Genomic DNA, 19,788 nt, shown 5'->3' on the forward strand with positions numbered 1-19,788 from the left:
GTGGAGGGATGTCTATGGGGAGGTTCCCCGGCAGCAGATGGCCTGAGACTCCCACGGGGAGACCACATCTCAGTGGGAAGCCCACCCCCATCCCGCAGGGCTGGCATCTCACCTGGGGAGCGGTGGCCAGGACCCCGGGGCCAGGGCGCCCCCGTTCCTGGTCCCTTCACAGCGGCGTCCTGGACTGTCCGGCTTGTGTCTGGTTATCAGGGGACAGCACAGGGCCTGACCCCTTCTCTACAGGGAGAGAAGACACTCGCAGATTTCCAGATCTCCCCAGATCCACTGGGGCTGCGTCCACAGGCGTCTGTTGCCTTTCCCTCCCTTTCTCTCCTGACCCGGGCGAGGACGGGGGCCCTCTGTGCAGGGAGGGGTGCCAGGGCCCTGGGTGGACTGCAGGCCAGAACCTGAGAGCTCCATGCCCAGTGGGCAGTGCCACTTCAGGCCAGATGCTGGACTGAACCGGGCCTCCCACTCCCCTGCAGCCAAACCATGGCCTCTGACCTTCAGCCATTTCTCTGACGTTTAGCAAACAGTGCCAGCTGCCACCTCCTCGGACTCTCAGCCAGCCCTTTGTGTGGACCCAGTGAGGACTCCTGTGGACAAGGGGCCGGTCCTCACCCTGGGGGTCGTTTGCGCATTTCTCCAGAGGGGATGGCAGTGGGTGGTTAGGTTGGGAGGACAAACGGGCAGTCTCCTGAGCTTCGAATGGTCTGCCTGGCCTCACCAGTGGCCTGAGGGGTAAGTAGCAAACTCTGTAGGGGACTGGAGAAGCCGGCCCAGCCATCTGCGTCCCTGGATGCAGGATGGCAGGCGGTGATGCTCCCCGCATCTCCTTCTGGGGCATTTGGTCCCCAGAGGGAGTCTGCGCCTGCACTCAGGCGAGGACCTCTTGCTGCCCCGACGGTCATGGCATCCTGGGAAGGTGCCGCTCCCAGGTCTCCAGCTCTTGCCTCACAACTGGAGTGGTCCCCACGCCCTCTGAGGAGCAAGGGTCACGGGGCATTTGAACAGGCCTCCAGCTTCCTGAGCAGGGCCCTAGGGCGTTGGCTCCTGGATGGACAGCATCTTCACGTCCAGGAGGTGGAGGTCAGGAGCCCTGAGGGAGAGCTGCTGGGTGTTGATCTGACCTCCTTGCCGTGTGGGACAGCTGCTCTCCCCCCGCCTGTCCTGGGCAGCTTCCTGCCAGGACCCACGGGCTCCCTCCCAGGTCTGTCCTTCCTGGGCGGGCAGCACAGACTGCTCCTCAGCTGTTTTCTTTAGAAAGGATGCCCATACAGCAAGGGCACCTTGGTCTGGGTGCCCCAAAGCAGCCCAAGACGAGGATAAGCCTGCCGTGGTGTTTGGGAAGTGACTGGAGGAAATAGCTCTGAGGAAGGAGACAGGAGTTGGGAGAGAAGGAAGAGCGGTCAGCAGGGTGATGGTCTCCCAGTCACCGCTGTGGGCAGCTGGGCCCTGCCCTGGTGGGGACAGACCACGGCTGCCCCCACGAGAGCACGCAGAGACAGTTATCCGGAGCCTGAGGCTGGTCGTAGGGGGCGGGGGGGGTAACTGGACAGAAGAGTGACAGCCGAGCTCCCAGTCCCTGCCAGAGAGAGGCAGGGCCTGGGGCGGCTGCAGCACTGACCAGAACCGGGAGTCCTTGTGACCGCGTTGCAGAGAAGTGTGCGACAGCTCAGTTGTGACAGCAGCATGGATCCCGGAGAGAGACCCAACAGCACTCAGAGGGTGGAGAACTCAGTTTATTACGCCAGCGGGCCCGGAGGAGTTAGCACTCCAAGCTCTGAACCCTGTCTGTAGGTTTACACAGGCTTTTCTAGGCTGCCAGTTTACACTTTGCAACATCATATGCAAATAAGGTATAACAAAAGTTGACTAATTAGGAACAAGCTTTGTAGAAATGGACCAATCAGGTGGGAGAGAAATAACCAGTCAGGAGTGAGGGAAATGGACCAATCAGGAGTGAGCTCCATGCAAATAAAGCACTACAAATGGACCAATCAGGAGTGAGCTCAGGAAACCAATAGAATTTTAGGGGTAAGTTCCACTTTCCTAGAAGTAAGCCGATTCAGAGGCAAAGCGTGAGATCAAGCTGCTGGGCCAGGGAACCGGATGGTAGTGGCAGGGGAGCAGTGGCCCTGGCTGGGGGTCCTGCAGGTCTTTTTTTATGGGTCTTCCCACCTCAACTGTGGGGGGCATATCTGGCTCTCCTTGGTTGGTCCTGAGTTGGTACTGGGGATAAAACAAGGGAAGCTTGTGGTCACTGACCACACCCTGGACATTTGGAGGGATGGCTGTAGGGGCAGGTTGTGGGTCACAGTTCTAGGTCACATATGATCTGGCCCTTGTCCATAGAATGCCAACTGCCTCCTAGTGGCCAGGGTGGGACAGACGGCAGAGGCTGGAGCCGGGGGTGGCAGCATGGCACCCTGACAGCCTAAAACTTCTCTGGGGGACACTGGCCATGGTCAGGGGCAGGGCAGGTGGGAGGTTGGACAGAGCCCCTGCAGGGCCACACAAGCTCAGGTGGGGTGTGGGCCTGGGGAACGTGTCATGACCCGCTATCAAGGCCACATGCTGGACAGGGGGTTAGACCTGAGAATGTGCAGCCGGGGTGGCGTTCCTCGGTACCGGCTGCGGGGGCCAGGTGGTGGCTCACCCAGATGTGGAGAGAGGCAGGAACACAGATGTCCCCAAATCCCACTTGACAAAGAGAGGAGGCTCCTTCTCACAGCAGCAGCTGTGGGGAAGCCTCCTGTTCTAGCTTTAAAAGCGCATGAGACTCAATCCCCAGCAGCATTTTAAAAAATGTTCAAAAGGCTGGAGCCACCAATCTTTTACCATTTCTGGCTCTGCGTGGCTCCACCCGACTTGCTCTGCCTGTTGGCGAGGAATCTGGCATTTTCCTCCCTCAGATGGAGGCCTTTTGGTGTCTGCATAGAAGCCTTGTTATTCTCGAGTCTCAGCTTCTGAAAGTTCTCTGCCACGTTGGACCTCTGTCTTGCCGCCCACCCAGCCCTTGGGAAGCTCAGCCCTTGGGAAGCTCCTGTTGGCCCCAATCACAGCATGTGCCCCATAGGGCTGGGATTACCCAGGAGCTGTGTCCATGTCCTCCAGGTGCAGGCTCAGAACAGGTTTGGGTCTGCTTTCCTCTTGAACGTTTCTTGTCTCAACCAGAGCCAGGCACAGGTAAAGAATGGATGGATGTACAGATGTGTGGATGAAGGATGGATGGATGGATGGATGGATGATGGATGGTGAAGCAGTGAAGTAGCTCTGAGCATGTGATAGCCTCCTCAGGGAGCAAGGGCTGCCAGGTCTTCCCAAACCCAGCCCGTCCTGGCGTGGCTCTGGGCAGGTCCTGAGCTCCCTGAGCCTCGGTTTCCTCAGCAGTAAGTGGGGAGCCTCTGCCTCAGAGTCCTGTGAGTCCTGTGTGGTGTGTGGCCCACGGCAGGGCTCTGGCTGTGAGCTTGGTCTGGGGGCCGTGTCGGGGGCTGGCCCTTCTTGCTCTTCTGCTCACCTGGTGGTTTGGGGGCTTAAGCTTGTTGGCACAGTGGGTCTAGTTCATTCCTTTTCCTCTGCTACATAGTATCCAAGCTTGTGGCTCTGCTTGGCGTCACCCTTCCCTGTAGGAAGGGGTTCCCATTGTTCGGATGGTTCTAAGGTGTTGCTACAAAGAAGCTGCTCTGAGTCGTGTGGTGTGTGTGTGGCCCGCTCTGGGGCATCCTGTGGGATGTGACTTTCAGATTTAAAGCTGTGGCATCTTGAATTTGACTGTATTTCCTCAAGGATACTTCAACAGGAAATCACTGTTTTTAAACAAAACCAAAATCTCTGTGGTTGCTTCCCAGAGGGCAGGCACAGCTTTCACGCGGAGGCAGTGAACTGGCCGCGTCCCACCCTCGCTGGCCCTTGCGGCCCAGGGGAGGGCACCGTGCGCACACCTGTTCCGGGGGGCCGCGGTTCCCTCGCAGGCTCACTAGGAGACACCGAGCGAACGGGGTGCATCAAGTTCACCTGAAGTGTGAGAGTGAGTCACTGCGTGCGGAGGGCGCTCGGGGATTTCACAGGGGAGGCAGGGCAGCTGCGGTCCGGGCGGAGGTCAGAGCCGCACAGCGACTGCTGCGTTGGCCGGTGAGGCTGGCCAGCCAGGTGCAGGGGGCTGCCGGGTCCTGAGGGGCCGGCTGGGGGGCAGGTCTGTTCCTCCAAGGGGCCTCAGTCTCCCCTGCCCCACCGCTCACCCAGTTCTCACCGGGGCGTCACACCCTCTGGGCTCCTTCTGGGCACCTGGCACAGGTGGGTGAGGTCCTCGGGGTGCAAAGCTCGCAGCCCTGCTCCCTCGGAGGCCCAGGCCACGGCTGCGGTGGGGGTGGCGGCGGGATGCGGTGGGGCAGGTGACCCTGTGGTGTGTGCCTTCTGCCTGATCAGCTCTAATCCAAGTCTGAGCCCTGAGGAAAAGATCGAGGTGCGGGACTAAGAAGCTGGCAGAGGCCACACAGCCGGGCCTGGGACCGTGGCCCTCCCAGCCGGTGGCCGTGTGGCCGTGCTCGGTGGGTGCGCACACCTCTGGCCGGAGGATTGTGGCGACTAGGAGCAGAGCCTGGCCCAGCTCGATGGTTGAAGTGGTGCCTGTGGGTGGCGGGGTCCTGCAGTGGCCAGGATGGGGATGAGGGTGAGGCGAGCAGGACCCCACCTCAGACACAAGATCTAAGGGACGCCAAATAATGTCCATCATCAACAGGTGTAACTTTAAAAAAAATTTTATTGATGTGTAGTTGATTTATAATGTTGGTTTCAGGTGAACAGCAAAGCAGTTCAGTTCTACACACACATACAAGTATTTCTTTCTTTTCCATTATGTGTTGTTACAGGATATTGAATACAGCTCCCTGTGCGCGACAGCAGGGCCCTGTGGTCCATCTGCTTCACGCGCAGCAGTGAGTGTGTGCTGATCCCAGACTCCTAGTCCATCCCTCCCCTCCGCCCCGTTCCCATTCGGTAACCAGAGCTTGTCTTCTATGTCCGTGAGTCTGTTTTTGGTTTGTAAATAGAATTTGTGTCTTTTTTTCAGACTCCACGGAAGAGCGATATCATATATTTGTCTTTCTCTGTCTGACTTCAAGGAAGAGTAACATTTTGATGCAGTACTTTCAAAATCCTCTCGGCAGTCTGCGATCCACGGGTCCTTGCCTGTATTTGTAGTTAAAGTGTGGTGGGGGGTCCTGGCTGTCGCCTCTTTGCCCCTCTGCGTCACTGGAGGGGACACGTCGAGGTGACTCAGGTCTGGAAGAGCCGACTGTGTCCAGTGTCCCCTGGGGGCCACGCGGGTGCGCTTACAGCAGGGACGTGGCACAAGCTATGACCGGGCTTCTCCCCAGGGAGCTGGGGTTCAGGGCAGCCAGCACCCTCGGGGGTGCAGAGGGCCAGCAGTTCCCACCCCTTGGGCAGACATACGGGCAGGGCAGGGACTGGGGTGTCCTCCTCAAATGTGAATTACCGCTTGGCAGGAGCTGGGCCACGGCACAGCTTCTGACTTGAAGAACCCCCTTTCTCCTGGTGAGCAGCCTCACCCTGCCCATAAAGTTCAGCTGAGGCGGAATTCCACCCCCCCACCCCAAGAAGGCCCTCTGCTGTGCAGCCAGCCCCGGGGGGGGCCTGGCCCCCGCGCCGTGGTCGGGCACCACCCTGCCTGCCTAGAGCCCCTCCTTCTTTGGGAGGCAGTGTTGTTGTCGTCCCCATTTTAGAGATGAGGAAGCTGAGTCTCAGAGGGATGAGCAGGCCAGCCTGGCTCACCCAGATCTGGGGAGTGAGACCCCAGCTCTCATGGTCCAGCCGCAGAGCTGCCCTGGGACCACTAAGCCCTGCCCTGCAGCCACAGACCGCCACACACACTGAGAGGCACGGGGTGGGGGAGGTCCTGGAAGGTGGGGGCACTGCAGGACTTATCAGGGACTTTGTTTAGAATGAAGATGCTTGGGAGTAGGTTACGTGGTGCCAGTCAGCTGTGCTCTCTCCACAGCGTGTCCATGGCGCCCCCTCCAGCCTCTTACAGGCCAGGAGAGGGGCCAAGCGGCGTGTGGAAGCCTGCAAGCCCGTGTGCAGTGTGGGGGCAGTGGAGGGACCCCGACTTCCGGAGGCAGGAGCAGGCCTGCGCCTCCTGGGAGGCCACGGGAGGGAGGGGTGTGTGTGTGTGCAGGTGTGATGCCCGTCAGGGGGCCATGACTTGGGGCTGAACCCCAGCGCAGCCCTGCGCACCAGCTCTGCTCACAGGTCCTCAGAAGAATGCTCCCTGTGCAGAGGGTCTGGCATCCCCTGTCCCCGGCCTCGGGTCTGGCTCTTTACAGAAGCTGTGGAGACATTTGGTTTCCACAGTCGTGACCCTGGGACCCCATCCCCGGACAAACCGGGCCAGGAGGACACTCGGCCCTGCCCACCCTACAGGCTTCTCCACCTGTGTTTTAAGCTCAGCCTCCTGCCTCCACCCCCGGGAGAAGCCGCACCCCAAGCCTGCCCTGCGTCTCCGCAGCCCCAGGAGGAGGCCTCCCCCCGACAATCCGGCTTCGTCCCCGGCACCAGCTACTTCCTGCCCCCTCGGCGGGGCGCTGCCCCGGCTCTCCACCAGCCTGCAGAAGGCTCCCACTTTTCGCGGCTCCGTGTAGGACCCGGAGCTCCGGGAGGTGGGCTCAGTCCTGCGGCCAGAAGATGGAGCTGGCGGACCTGTGTGCTCCCAGGGGCCGGGCCAGCGGCCTGGGCGGCGGCCCGGTGGGGGTCCTTTCCTCGTTGACCCCCTGCCAGGCGACACCCCTGCTGAGGTCTCCCTCCCTGCCTGCGCCTCTGAGGACTCCACCTTATTGCCTCAGCACTGCCCTCGGGCCCAACCCAGATCCTTCCACCTCTCCACTTGCCCCCTCCGGTCTCGGTAGACTTTGGCGGGGGCCTCAGCCTCAAAACCATCTCCACAGGCAGGGCTCCACACTGTCCCCTCTGGCCTGCTCTCCCCATCCATTCCAGACCCCGCTAAATACCCCTTCCCATCCCCACTTAGGTACCAGTGGACAGCCCCCAACTTACCCTGAAACCAAACCCTCCGCCACCCCGCCTGCTCCCAGCAGTCAGCTGCTCCCGTCTGGCCGCGATACCTCTTCCTTCTGTAGACCTTTCTGGAAATTTCTCTGAATCATCGCCCACGTCTGACTACTTGCAAGCGTCTCCCACACTGTATTGTCTGGACTGTTAGTGGCCCAAGTGGCCTCCTGGCTTGCTCCCTAGTGACCCGAGGTCTCGTCTCCTTGGGACGCCCACCCTGGTGCGTCTGTGCCCAGAGGGGAGACGCTCGGTTCCCAGCACGGCAGCTGCGGGCCCAGGGCGCCGGCCCTGCGTGTCTCATCCCCGAGTTCCTTGCTGCCATCCAGACACCAGCAGGGAGGCACGTGGGTTCGGCAGGGATGGTGCTGAGCCTGGGACTCCGGACCATGGCCCTTCCTCCCACCTGCCCCGTCCCTGCCCCCCCACCCCACCAGGCCCCTGGCTCCTGCACGGTCTACGCCTGTCCGGGGGACCGTGTGATTTGAGCATCCCGGTTTGGTCCAGATGCCCTTCTGCTTGGTAGCCTCTGGGACAGATGGCCGGTGCTGAAGCTGGAGTCTCCCAGGGACACGGGGACCACGGGGCGTGAGCATCCGGCTCCAGGCTTCCTCTGTGAGCAGGACAGCCCCGCCTCCGCCAACGCCTGCCCTCCAGTCCCGGCTGCGTGTCTGGGCTCCCAGGGAGACCCTGCTGTGGTTCCCAAGGTCGGGTCCTGCCTGTGCCTCGCGATAATTAACTATTCTTTTTTTCAACGTCTGTATTGTGGTATGATTCCTGTACAGTAAACTACACATACTGCAGATGTACAATTTGACGAATTTTGATAGATGTCTACACCCACGAAACCACCACCGCAATTAAGAGAGCTAACATTCCATCACTCCCCGAGAGGCGCAGTTTTCAAATTCCCGGTTCACCCCTTCCCAGCCCTTCCCCCAGGAAGCGTTAGTTTGTTCCCTGTGTCTGTGAGTCTGTTTCTGTTTTGTCAATAAGTTGATCTGTGGCCTTTTTTTTTTAAATTCCTCATATAAATGATATCATATGGCATTTTGCTTTCTCTTTCTGGCAAATTATTCTCGTTGATCTGGGCCCTGGGTCCCCCAGAGTGCCCTGCAGATGCAGGCTGTCCGTGCGAAGCGCGCTGGTCACTTTCCAGCAGTCCCACGGCCCTTGCTTGGATCCAGGTGAGGGTGGGGCTGCCCCCCAGGCCTGTTCCCCTCGCTCGGACCCAGGAAGAGACAGAATCCCAGCCCAGTGTCCTGGCCTTCCCAGGGCGTCTCTGGCCTCCGAGGCTGCGCAGGACTTGCCCCGGGTCCTGATCCCCAGCCTCTTCCCTTGTGGTTTCCTGAGCCCGATGTCTCTGTGCAGCTGCAGTTTCCTCGTCCGGCGCGCTCACCAGCAGGCTACTTCTGTCTGCGAGTCCCGGACTCACGGCCTCTGAGCCCTAAGCCTGCCAGCGGGGTCCCTGCCTGCTGCGTCTCCCCGTCCTCCTCCCTCCCGGGAGGACGCTGATCCCGCTTCACTCCGGGGGCCATGCCTCTGCCCACCAGCCGGGGCCAGCACACCCACCCCATCTGCCACCATGGCCTGCGGTGGGCAGAGCGTGTGTTCACATTAATTTTTAAAAAACAGCTGTGGCTGTCTTTATTTTTATTTGTCTCTCTCTCTTTATACACACACACGCACACACACACGACTTGCTCATTCTTTCCAACGAGTGCAAACTCTTATATCACGTGGACTTCACACAGTTTATTTACATTATTTTTTATGATACCAGGTTTCCTCAAATCACAGAGCTGACGTGACCCACATGTTAAAAAATATTCAAAGAACAAATGAAGGTTCCAAATGAAAGCAAGATGCTGCCCCCATCTTCCCTGACTGTCCCACCAGAGACAGAGTCTGGTCCTTCCTGCTGTAACTTTTATTTTCTTGCTTTTCACCCAGCGCTGTGGCTGTAAGGGCCAACCTAGACGCTGACTCCTTGCCTCGCCACCTCGGGTCCGCCCGGTCAGGGCCTCACCTCCCCTCACGCTGCACAGGAGCAGAGCAGAAGGCCTACTCTCTCCTTCAGCACCAGGCCTTCCCTCGAGCCATAGAAACAAAAAAGTCATCAGAGTTTAAGAATTTAGGTTTATCTTTCTACTACAAACATTCTGAGCTTTTTCTCCTTGTGGGTTTTAAAACTTATTTAAAAAAGTCCAGTGGCATTTGCAATATTACTCTGTAAGTATTGCTCAGCCCAGGTACCAGATTCGTGCCCAGGATGATGGAGAAAGAGACTGAATGCTCTGTCGTGAAGGTTTCACCAGTTGAGGGAGATTCTTCCACGTGTGAGGGCCTAATGCAATTCTGAAGCACACGCTTTACACCAGATTTCACTTCTAGAGATGCGAGATGCTAGCGTTCCCTTTATCCCATGTCCCCACACCCGATTCCTTGATTCCCTTCTCTGCTGGCATGTCACTGTAGGTCAACTTTTTGTCCGGGCCACGTGAGCAAGAAGCTGCACTCCTGTGAGCCTTTAAATGGGAAACCGAGCCGATAGTTTAGCTGGGTGTGAAGTTCTAGCTGCTCCTGAGAACTGGACGACCTGCTCCCGTGTCTCCCAGAGGCCATGCTGCTGATGGAGACCCTGCCTGTTTCGGATGCCACGGAACATACCTTATTTGCTCTTTGTATTCTGTTGGCTTCTCAGGGTCCTTGCATTTCTTGGGTCTCGGTCTGCCTGTTAGACCCGTGTTGAGTCTGGGGGCTGCCGTCTGAGCGAGTGTGTCGTCTGAGTTTTCCCCTCTGTGTTGCCTTTTTCCTTCTCCTTTAGAACTTTGCGCAGACTGGAGCTCAGCACTGTGACGCACCCCGTGGGTTCCAGTGTTTTCCTGCGCTCTTGTCTCCCTCTCCAGTTGCTGTCCGTTCTGGGAAGCATCCTTCACTGAAAACCACACCCTGGTGTCAGCCGTGCCCTCTTCACGACGCTGCCCGTCCCCCGAGCCTCGAGTGGGCTAGTCCTGCTGACCCCTACGACCTCCTGCTTGCTCTCTTGCCTCCTTTTTCTCGTGGTCCCTTATTTTCTTTTGCGGGTGCTGCTCCTCTCAAATCTCTTCGAGGACTGTGCTACTTGGAAATATTATTATTTTGCTTTTCCCTGAGTCATTTCTGATTCCTGCCCCTTAGGAGGTGAATGTCAGAGCACCCACTTCCTGGGTCTTCCTTCCTTTGCTGCAAATCCCCCATGGCCTTGCCCGCCGGGTCCTCTCTGTAAGGTGATAAAGGTAGAGGTGAGGACAGGAACTGGTCGGTGTGAGTCGCCTTGTCCTGGGTAGCCCTGCAGACCCTTGCTTCCCTGGGAGAGCTGAGCACAGGCTCTCTGGGAGTAGGAGGGTGTGTGGACAGATGGACGCGCCTGGAAGAGGCAGGGCAGCCAGTGAGCAAGCAGGGCTCCAGGCCGGCCTGATGCTGCGTGTCTGTATCCGGGGGACGTCCGTGCCCCTCCCTCCCAGGTGTGGGCCTCGCTCTGACCTGGCCCTGCTTGCTATGGGTGGCCCGTGACCTCCGCTCGGCTCCGCCTCTCTCTCCTGCTCCCACTTTCTCAGGCCTGGTTTTTTAGCAACCTGGTGATGCCTGTGAACCCCTTCCCCAAACAACATAAAAATGTATGCTTACCAAGAAAACCGATTCTTCTGAAATGCAGTTCTATCAAATGTTGGGAAATCTATTTTGATAAAATAATAATGTTTGCTTCTTTATTAAAACATTACATAAAAATAATCTGGCAGTGGGGCAACCATCATGTGAAGTAAGGGTGATATTTCAAGATGTGCACAAGCGCTGTGATGGGAGTAAAGGCTCCTGCAATTTCTGTCAGTGACAGAAATCACAGTTACACCTGAGCTCTCGGGCTTACTGCCTCCTCGCCTCATTGAAGGTAATGGTCAAATTTCGGTTAGAGACGCATTAAGCAAAACGCACCAGCTCCCCGTCCTGTCCAGTCCCTCCGGCACTCTGGGGATGCTCCCTGGGCAGAAACCCCTCTCCCTTTGGATAGCGTCCTTCTGGCTCTCGCCTGAGCCAGCCTCGCCTGACAGCTGCTCTCTTCCAGGAATAACCACCCGTGGGGACCTGGCCTGTGCCCCCAGGAGGCGCTGCCTCCTCCTTTGGGTCACAGGTGCTGGTTCCAGAGAACCTGGACACGACCCTGGCTCCAGCTCCTTCTCCTCCCTCCCGAGCTGGCCACAGGACGCCCGCCCTTCATGGGCTGCAGGCTGTCCTCGCTCTTGGTCCCCGACACTGTTAGGGTTTTATTGTTTTTTATAGCATCTCCAATCAGACCCTGGCTGTCCCTTCCCAAGGTGCATGTGGTACTCACGCTACCATCTTTAACTCACTTCCCAGTGGCACCCTGGGCCTCCGTGGCATGCACTGTTAACCGACTCTTAGGGCCACCTGCCCCAGGGTCCCTCAGTTGTCACCTGGTGCCTCTTCTCAGGCCATAATCAATGCCATAGGCGTTTACTTGTAGAAGGTCCTGGAGCTGGGAGGGGGAGGCTCTGGTCCCCACAGTGCAGCACAGGCCCTCTTGTTGCATTTGTTGAAAATAAATTTACACCGTGTTTCTCTTTATACACTTTCTTTTCTTAATTCTCTTTGCAGAAGGATCCTCCAAATGGTTAGTTTATAAAAGTTCCTCTGGTGAATTTAGAATACTTTCAGTTTTCAAAATTTCAAGGACTATGCACCTGATTGGGGCACCCCCCTTGTTTCCTGCCTGAGGTCCCTTTGGGGGCCGGGGTGTGTGTGTGTGTAGTCAGCACCTTCTGGGTAGAGAGCTCTGCTCCCAGTAAGGCCTGAAGGCCAATGACCTTGGCAGAGGTCAGGCCCTGCAGGCCACGGAGGGCGGCTCCCCAGAGGCTGCTGTAGGTGGGGCTTCAATGGAGAGTGCCTGGGGGGTGAAGCGCAAGGGGAGGTGGAGGCTGTTACAGGAAATGAGGTTCAGAGGGGCTGCCTGAGAGGAGAGAGAGTCCCCGCGGGCAGCACGTGAGACTGTGGCCACTTCTTCAGGGGCGGGCTGGGACCCGGCGTTCGTGTCTCGTGGACGCTGCCCAGGGAGGGGCCTGGGAGTGATGCAGCCAGAGTGGGGGGCTGCTTCTCAGGCGGCCTCCCCTCTGACCAGGACTGGCACAGCACCCGCCGGCCAGGAGGGCAGTGGCGCGCTTGCTTCTGGTCCTAATTGACATGGTGTCAGTGTCAAAGCCTCTGAGGGCCTCAGTTTCCCCAGGTGTATGTGGTGAACTTGACCTGTCTGACCTCTATGGGCCCCTCCATAAATGTCTGTGCAGGAAGGAAGCAGTTTTCTTTTGAACCCCTGAGCGGGGCTGCCCAGGCCTGACACACTCCCCAGAGCCTCTGGGGATGGGGCACCTCCCTTGTCCTCCACCCACCCACACAGTCAGAGGGCACAGGTTTGGGTAGAGGCCCCCTCCCTCAACCCCAGCCAAAGCTCTTTGCTGAGCATTTAAATTGAATTTGAAATTCAATTCAGGGAAAAAATGCCTTGAGGCTTAGATACTGGCCTCTGGGCCAACTCTTAACAGGACACAGATGCCCCAGCTTAGGGCTAGAGATGGTGAGGAAAATCGGCTGGAAACAAACCCTAGCCTTTCCCAGAGGCAGGAGGAGGCCGGGACAGGAAGGTGCCCGCTGCTGCATCTGGAGCAGTCCCTGCGCATCGACTGCGCCCGCGCGCTCCAGTGCAGGCGGCCGGCCTGGACCATGGTACCGATAAGGGCCTGGATGCGGGGTGTTTCCAGGATGAGGTGCGGTTTTTCAGAACCCGCTGTGGGTCAGTCCTGGGCAGTGGGCCGGATCCCTTCCCCTTCGGGGGCGTGGGGTGCTGGGGGTGTTGGGCGCACGGGAGGCCACGCGAGCCGGGCTCCGGCCCCCGCCGCGGCCGCCTCTGCAGTGAGGCCCCTGCGCACCTAGGTGGAGCCCGACCCGCGGTTTTCGGCTGGACCGGCCTCGCCTGACCCGCCGGCGCGCCAGGCGGGGGCGCTGCAGGCTGGCGGGGGTCCCCCGGGTCCCCTCCGCGGCCCAGTGCGCATCGGCGGCTCGGCGGGCCGGGCGGAGCGCAGACGGCGGCGGGCGCGGGCCGGAGTCCGGGCGCCGCGCTGCCCCTCCCGCCGCCTCCCCAGAAGGGGCCGAGCTGAGCGGGCAGCGGGCGCGCGCCACGGGCCGGAGCAGCGGCGTCCCGCGGGCGAGGCGCGCATTGTCGCCGGCCCCACCTGTCGGCGCGGCCCCCGCCACCGCCGCCGCCGCCGCCGCCGCCGGCCCCGGCCCCGGCCCCGGCCCCGGCAGCGCCAGCCGTGCGGCAGCCCGCGGGAAAGCCGGCCCGGACTCGACCGACCACAGCGGCGGAGGCGCGGGCACCCGGGCCGCGGAGGCCGGACCGTCCGGGGGCGACCAGGCCGCGCAAGTTCGCTCCCCGCGGGCCGGGCCGGGCTGCGCGGGCCCCGAAGGTGGCGATGGTGCGGCGGCCCCGCGCCCGGCGCGCAGCCCCGGCCCCGCTCCTGGTTCTCCGCGGCGGCGGCGGCGCGGCCCCCTGAGCCCCGGGCCAGAGCGAGCGCGGCGGCGGCGGCGGAGAGGAAGGCGACGCCGGACAGCGGCGGGAGGCGACAGGCGGCCAGGGACCGGGTCGTTGCGCAATCCGCGGCCCGCCGTCCGGGCCCTGCCGGCGGCGCGGCTCCGGGGGCGGCGGCGGGGCTGATTCATGGGGCCGCGGCGGCCGCCCCCCCGCGCCCGGGCCCCCGGCGCCCCGCAGCCCGCGATGGTGGCCGAGCGGCCGGAGCGGCGGCCGCCGCGGCCCGCGCCTCGGTGCTAACCTCCCGCCCTGCCCGCCCCCTCCCCGCGCCCCCGCCCGCTCCCCTCCCCCTGCCCAAAAAGACACAGCCCGGCTCCTGGAGCGGCGCCTCCAGTCGCGGCGGAGCGCGGCGTTGGCGCGGATGGAGGGCGCGAGCGGGCGGCCGCGGCGGCTGCACCCGGCGGGGCGCTGATGCGGCGCCTGGACCTTCGCTGCTCGACTTGGGGGGCGTCGGCCGAGTGGGCACTCCGCGATGCAGCTCCTGAAGGCGCTCTGGGCACTCGCCGGGGCCGCGCTCTGCTGCTTCCTCGTCCTGGTGATCCACGCGCAGTTCCTGAAAGAAGGTAATTGTCCCCGGCGCGGACCGGTCCCCCGCGTCGTTCCCCGCGCCCCCTGCTTCCAGCACGTTCCGCCGCCACCGTCGCCGCGCTCGGCCCGGCTCGCCCAGCGCCACTGCGGGGCCCGCGCGCCCGGCTCGGACCCTCCCTGGCGTCCGGCCCCCGGCGCCGAGCCCGCCGCCCCGCTCACATCGGGGGTCAGAAGCGGCGCGCGGCGGGGGAGCGGCGGGGTTTGGCGCGGCGGCCTGAGTGCCTCTCGCTCCGCCGGCCCCAGCCCGCGCCCAGGCTGCTGTGCCGTCCCCTGCCCCGCACGGCTCGTTGGCAGCGGTTCCCGCCCGCTCTCCGCGGGCCTTCGGTAGATGGCACCCGCGCTCCACGCTGGTCGGCGGGGCCTGGGGCCCGGGCGGCGGGAGCCCAGGGTGAGGCCTGTGGGCCGCACCCCATTCCCCACGCCGCCTTCCGGGCGAGTCCGGGACCGCGGGCTCTGGGAGCAGGGACTTGACAGCCAGAGCGCCTGGCCCTGCACCAAGTTCGGCCCCTTGTCCTCCCAGCGCTTGCTTGAGCGCGGGCTCTGGGATTCGGTTCTAGGACTTGCTTGAGTTGCGTGAGTTGATGGTCGGACCCTCGCAGCTGGAGGAATCTGTGGGACCTGTAGCCCGGCACCAAGGGCCCGGGACGGGGGCACCAGTCCCCCGGGCACTCCTGGAAAGTACCCCGCTCCAAGGCAGGGCTCTCCTGGAGGCCTGCCCTGGTGCATCCTGGGCTCAGCCTGGCTGGCCCTTGTGGAACAGCTGAGCTAGGCACCCGCTGCCCAGAGTGTCACCCGCTGCCCGCAGCCGGCTGTGCCCTTGCCCCCAGCGCTGCCTCATGCTCCCCCTGGCCAGCAGGGAACAAGCCGAGCAGGGAGCTGGCGGGGCGGGTGATGCGGGCAGATCCTCATTAGCTTCAGGCTCTTACAAAGGAAGGGTTTGCAACGTTCAGCTGCTTCCCTGCCTAATTAATGAGCTGCCTCTGGCTTCCCGGGGAAGCAGGTAGGTAGGTGTGGGAAGCCAGCCCCGGCCGTCACCTGCTTCGCTGGCCTGGTGTCCATTTCCCTCCCTGGATTTTGGGTCCAGGCCCTGAAGGGAGACAGGTCAGTCCCAGGGGGGTGCTGCGGGCCTGGCTGGCCCCTTGAGAGCCTGAGGCGCTCCTGCTGAGCCGGAGGCTGGCCCTCCACAACCTGCTTGCTGACTTGCTTCAGGAGTGGGTGGTTCTCCCAGGGGTCGGGGTCCCCTGGAGCTGGAAAGCCCCCCGAGGGCTGATCTCGGCTGTCTTCTGCCAGAGGGTCTCAGGACCCACCAGTTAGCCGGGGGTTCCCTCCTGCACAGCTGGGCCTCCTTTGGCCAGTGTTCCCACCCTTCCCACTGATCTTTCCTTCCTGGGAGATTCGTCTTAAGGGACTTCTGTTAAAGTTCCATTGCTTCTAAGATGGAAAGGGCCTGGCTGTGTGAGGATTTTCTGGGATGAGGGGAGTCTTCCGTGATTTCAAGGCTGTGCTTCAGTAAGAAAATAAAGCTCTGAAGCCTATGGCTGAAACGTTCTCTTCTGCTCACCCAGTGGGAGCTGACCGATCCTGCTGCCTTTGCAGGGCACCACCGTCCTCTCCGGGCCACGCATCTTAAGGATGCGATATGTTTTGGTCAAAAGAGTTTCTGTCTTTCGGATTTTAAGAATCTGAGTGTGGAGCAGGTGGGTTTTTCGGGGAAGCATCTTGCTCAGAGAGTGTAGTCTTTTCTGTGGATGGTTACCTGAGAGCCCTGCTCAGAGCCCAGTGTTCACCCTGGGCTGGGCAGGCTCGTCGGCATCCTAGGAGCTGGGGCCGGAATAGGAAGGTGGGACGGGGTGAGGAGCAGGCACACGCTCTGAAGGGACAGTGTCTTTCAGGCACTCGGGGGAAGTTTGAGCGGCTGCCTGAACAGCCCTCTGGGATTCTGTGAAGTCCCATCTGTCCACCCGGAGATGTTTGCTTGCTCCACGGGGATGGAATACCCTGTGCTCCGTCTCTCTGGAAGGTCAGAACTGGGGCAGCATCCCCCTCCTCCCTGAGCCGCCCCTTTCGGCGCATTGGGTTCAGGAGCCCAGGGCAGGCGCTGGGAGGGTGGTGGGCTGACTGGGTGCCGGGGATGCCCTGCCCGACCCGGCCGGAGGCTGCAGGCTGCCGGCCACTTCCTTCCAGCGGCGCACCGGCCAGCGGGAGGGAGGGGAGCGAGGCGGGCGGATGGACAATTGTGACTTGTTGTCTGCAGATGAGTGGGAAAGAGCTGTTTAAATAGCCATTTCCATGAATCTGGTTTTTTCAGAGGTGAAGAATGGGGGACACAGGGAGCCGTTTTTCCACACTTCGTCTTTTGTGCGGAGATACGGGTCACCCCATGGCTAATCCGTCCCCCTCTGGCCAGTCTGCCTTCCAGTGTTTGCGAAGATGAATAGGGCTGTGAACGGAGAGAGAGGCGTATTGTTGTCCCTAATTGCAGCCTTGGCTGGGCTGGGCTCTGTGAGATGGGTCCTGCCCGCCGTGACGGGCCTGGCCCAGGCAGCCGGAGGGCCGGGAGAAGGCCCCTGGTCACGGCCACGGCGTGGGGTCTGGGGGCTCAGGGACCTGGGCAGCTCCTTCTCCTGCTGGCCCTCTGGACAGCCTGACTCTCCTCTGGGAGGCAAGAGTTGTCCTCTGCCTCTGAATTCAGCCTGCACGTGCCCTGCATTTGTGAATTACGGGCAGAGGTGGGGTGGGGGTCTGGGGACGCTGATTTCAGACACAGCCTCTTGATCAGGGGGACAGAGCGCCAGTGGGGTGGTGCGCTGGGAGAGGGCAGGGGAAGGTCCTCTTTGATCTACCTAATTTTGCCTGGTCTCGGAACACGGCCTTAAGCAAACGGCCAGAATTATAAAGATCTTCCCCACCGCCCTCTACTAAAGACTCGAAGATGCCTTTCTCCCAGCCTTCAGGTCACTCCACGGACAGACGCCTTGGTGCCACAAGAAGGGTGACTGCACCACGGAGAAGCAGGGAGGTGCGGCGCTCACGGCCAGGCGGGCCAGCCCACCTGGGCGGCGTGGTTTCGGAGCTGGGACCGGAGGGAGGCAGGGGCATCCCAGGAACCTCCGGGCGGCTCTCCTTTCTGGATCACGGGGAGAACCCGGGCTTTTTCCTGGAGGTGTGGATTTGAGGTTTGTGTCTCCCTCAATCCTTGTGGTCTCAGGGAGCCTGCGAGGGGGTGAAGGCGTTGTTAACACCCTCACACGTTCCCGCTGAGAACTCGTTTTGGGAGGTGGGCGCCCGTGACTGGCCGCCCTTGCAGGGGACCCGGCCTTGCTTCCTTCCTGAATTAGCCGGCTGCTCTGAGGGCCGACTGTTGATGGAGTAAACGAATTCAACTTCCATTTATCCCGTTCTGGAAGTGAAGTAGGACTCTGTGAGCCCCGGGGCTGGGAGGGACCACACTTGGCCTGATCTGTGAATTATCGCGGCTCTGGGCGCCGATCATTCGTTGCTGTGGTCGTCAGGAGCTGGGCGGCTAATGCCGAGTGCTACTAGGTCTGTTACGTCCGTGAGTTTATTTTAAAAGTGGACAGTGGTCTTAGGATTGACAGAGCACAGTTCCTGGTACCTAGGAGTCCATCAGAAGTATTTGTGGCATCAAATAATCGTCCCGGCTGCACAAGGGGGCAGGCGCGTGTCCCGGGGCACAAGGGGGCAGGCGCGTGTCCCGGGGCACAAGGGGGCAGCTCTTGGCCAGCCGGAGGGGCTTCTGAGGATGAGCGCTGTTGTGGGGGTCTGGCTGCACCCAGTTCTGTTCTCAGATGCTGCGGTCAGAGGGGTGTCGGGGACCGGGCTTGGGGTGTGCGTTCAAGTGAAGAGAAGACTGCAGAAGCCCTGTGTTCTGAACACTTGCAGCCACCCACCCAGACCTGGCCTTCAGTGCCGGCTGCAGGGCTCCCAGCCTGGGCCTGGCTGCCCATTTGTCCCCGAGTCTCTGCGCTGTGTGTGGAGGGGCCCAACCAGGCTGCCCCCACCCTCCAGCAGACTTTATCCAAGAGGCCAGGGGAGGGGGCCTGGCCGCTGGGAGGGGTGGAGTGAAGGGGCTTAAAATTATCTCAACGGCTTCATCATCATTTGCCATCGTGTCAGTGTGGCAGGATCTAAACGAAACCCAGGCTAACCGTGATGGGAACCTTGTCGCCGGGCATCTGACGGTGTGAAAGTTAAAGCGGAAAGGGACTGGTGATGGAGCTGACTCTCCTTACGTGACGGGGCCAGTGGCACCCTCCCGAGGGCCCGGGCACACGTGTGCACACTCAGGAGGGCCACCACTTAGCCGGACCCCCACCTGCATCACTGGAAGCTCTTCCATCCCAAGAGGGGCTTCAGAGAGCCAAGCTGGGGACCATGTGGGTAGCTCGCTCAGAGGTCTGACATCAGGGCCTCTGCCCGTCTCTGGGGACGCAGCCCTGTGCGGGGCCCCGGCGGTCGAGGGGGTGGTGGGGCGGCCACATCCCCGGCCGTGGAGGCAGGGTCGCAGTGCACCTCGAAGTGGGACACGCCTGAGTCTTTATGTGTGCGCACACCTAGATAAACACGCATGTGAGTTGTCTGTGATGGCCTTCGGCACTCAGTATATGAGACACACGGTGAGCTTGACTTAAAATACAGCCTCCTGATCGGGGCAGAGGCCTGTGTGGTGATGCCCTGGAGGCACAGACGGAGGCCGTCCCCCCACCTCTGCACTGATGCCTGAGTAAGTAGACACGCGATGCGCGGTGCAGCGTGAACGTATGTGGCCCATGACATAAGCACGTAATTCTGCATCTGCACGTGACACAGCTGCTGTTCACACACGGGTTTAATGAACGGATTCAGGGTTCCTTTCAGATGTACGTTAATGACACCTGTGGTCGCTGTCCTGCTGGGGTGGCGACCAGCCTGCCCTTTTGTCACTTTCTCCTTTAATCGTTCCTTTAATCTAAACTCAGCCCAAGTCTACGCACACACGTGTAACATTACAAACATGTAAACACACACACACACAGGCATGCGTGGACTCATACGCACATGGACACACACACACACACCCCCTGCGTGATGCAGACTCCCGGCCTGGAGCAGAGCGGCAGAGGATGAGGCCGCCACCCCCCGTGCTCGGCCCCCGCTGTCCGCCCCCTGCACCTGACTCCCTGCGGGGCTGCTGCCCCCACCCCAAGCAGCCGCGTGCTGTTCTGCAGAAGTGTTTTCACAGACGAGGCAAGAGAGGCCCCGTGAAGCCGAAGGACACGCCCGGCCCACAGAGGCCGGTGGGACGCGGGCTGACGCGTGGGCTCGACTTCCCTTTCCCGCGGCTTGGATCAGGAGGTCCGGTGGCAGCCTGGAGCCGCACACCCACCTCCCCTCACACGTCCCAGTACCTGCTGCGCGGACCCAGTGCCTGGCCCGTGGCTCACACGTGCTGGTGCAAATGGCCTTTGGAATTAGGA

At 61.1% G+C, this 19,788-nt stretch overlaps 1 protein-coding gene across 4 annotated transcripts in view; it reads left to right on the forward strand.

The window, feature by feature from the left end:
- The window catches only part of TAFA5 (TAFA chemokine like family member 5), a 164,429-nt gene that overhangs the window by 57,021 nt on the left and 87,620 nt on the right, over positions 1–19,788 (forward strand). Inside the window, exon 1 of one of the 4 annotated variants that reach the window (XM_072973960.1) lies at positions 14,022–14,286. The exons of the other annotated variants lie outside the window; for them this stretch is intronic. Coding sequence (XP_072830061.1) covers positions 14,196–14,286 — 91 coding nt within the window. The 5' untranslated portion in view covers positions 14,022–14,195. Of the gene's footprint in view, positions 1–14,021; positions 14,287–19,788 lie in introns of those variants that run through there. 4 annotated transcript variants of the gene reach the window in all.

The sequence above is a fragment of the Vicugna pacos genome, chromosome 12 (assembly GCF_048564905.1).
Source record: "Vicugna pacos chromosome 12, VicPac4, whole genome shotgun sequence".
Classification (NCBI taxonomy): domain Eukaryota; kingdom Metazoa; phylum Chordata; class Mammalia; order Artiodactyla; family Camelidae; genus Vicugna; species Vicugna pacos.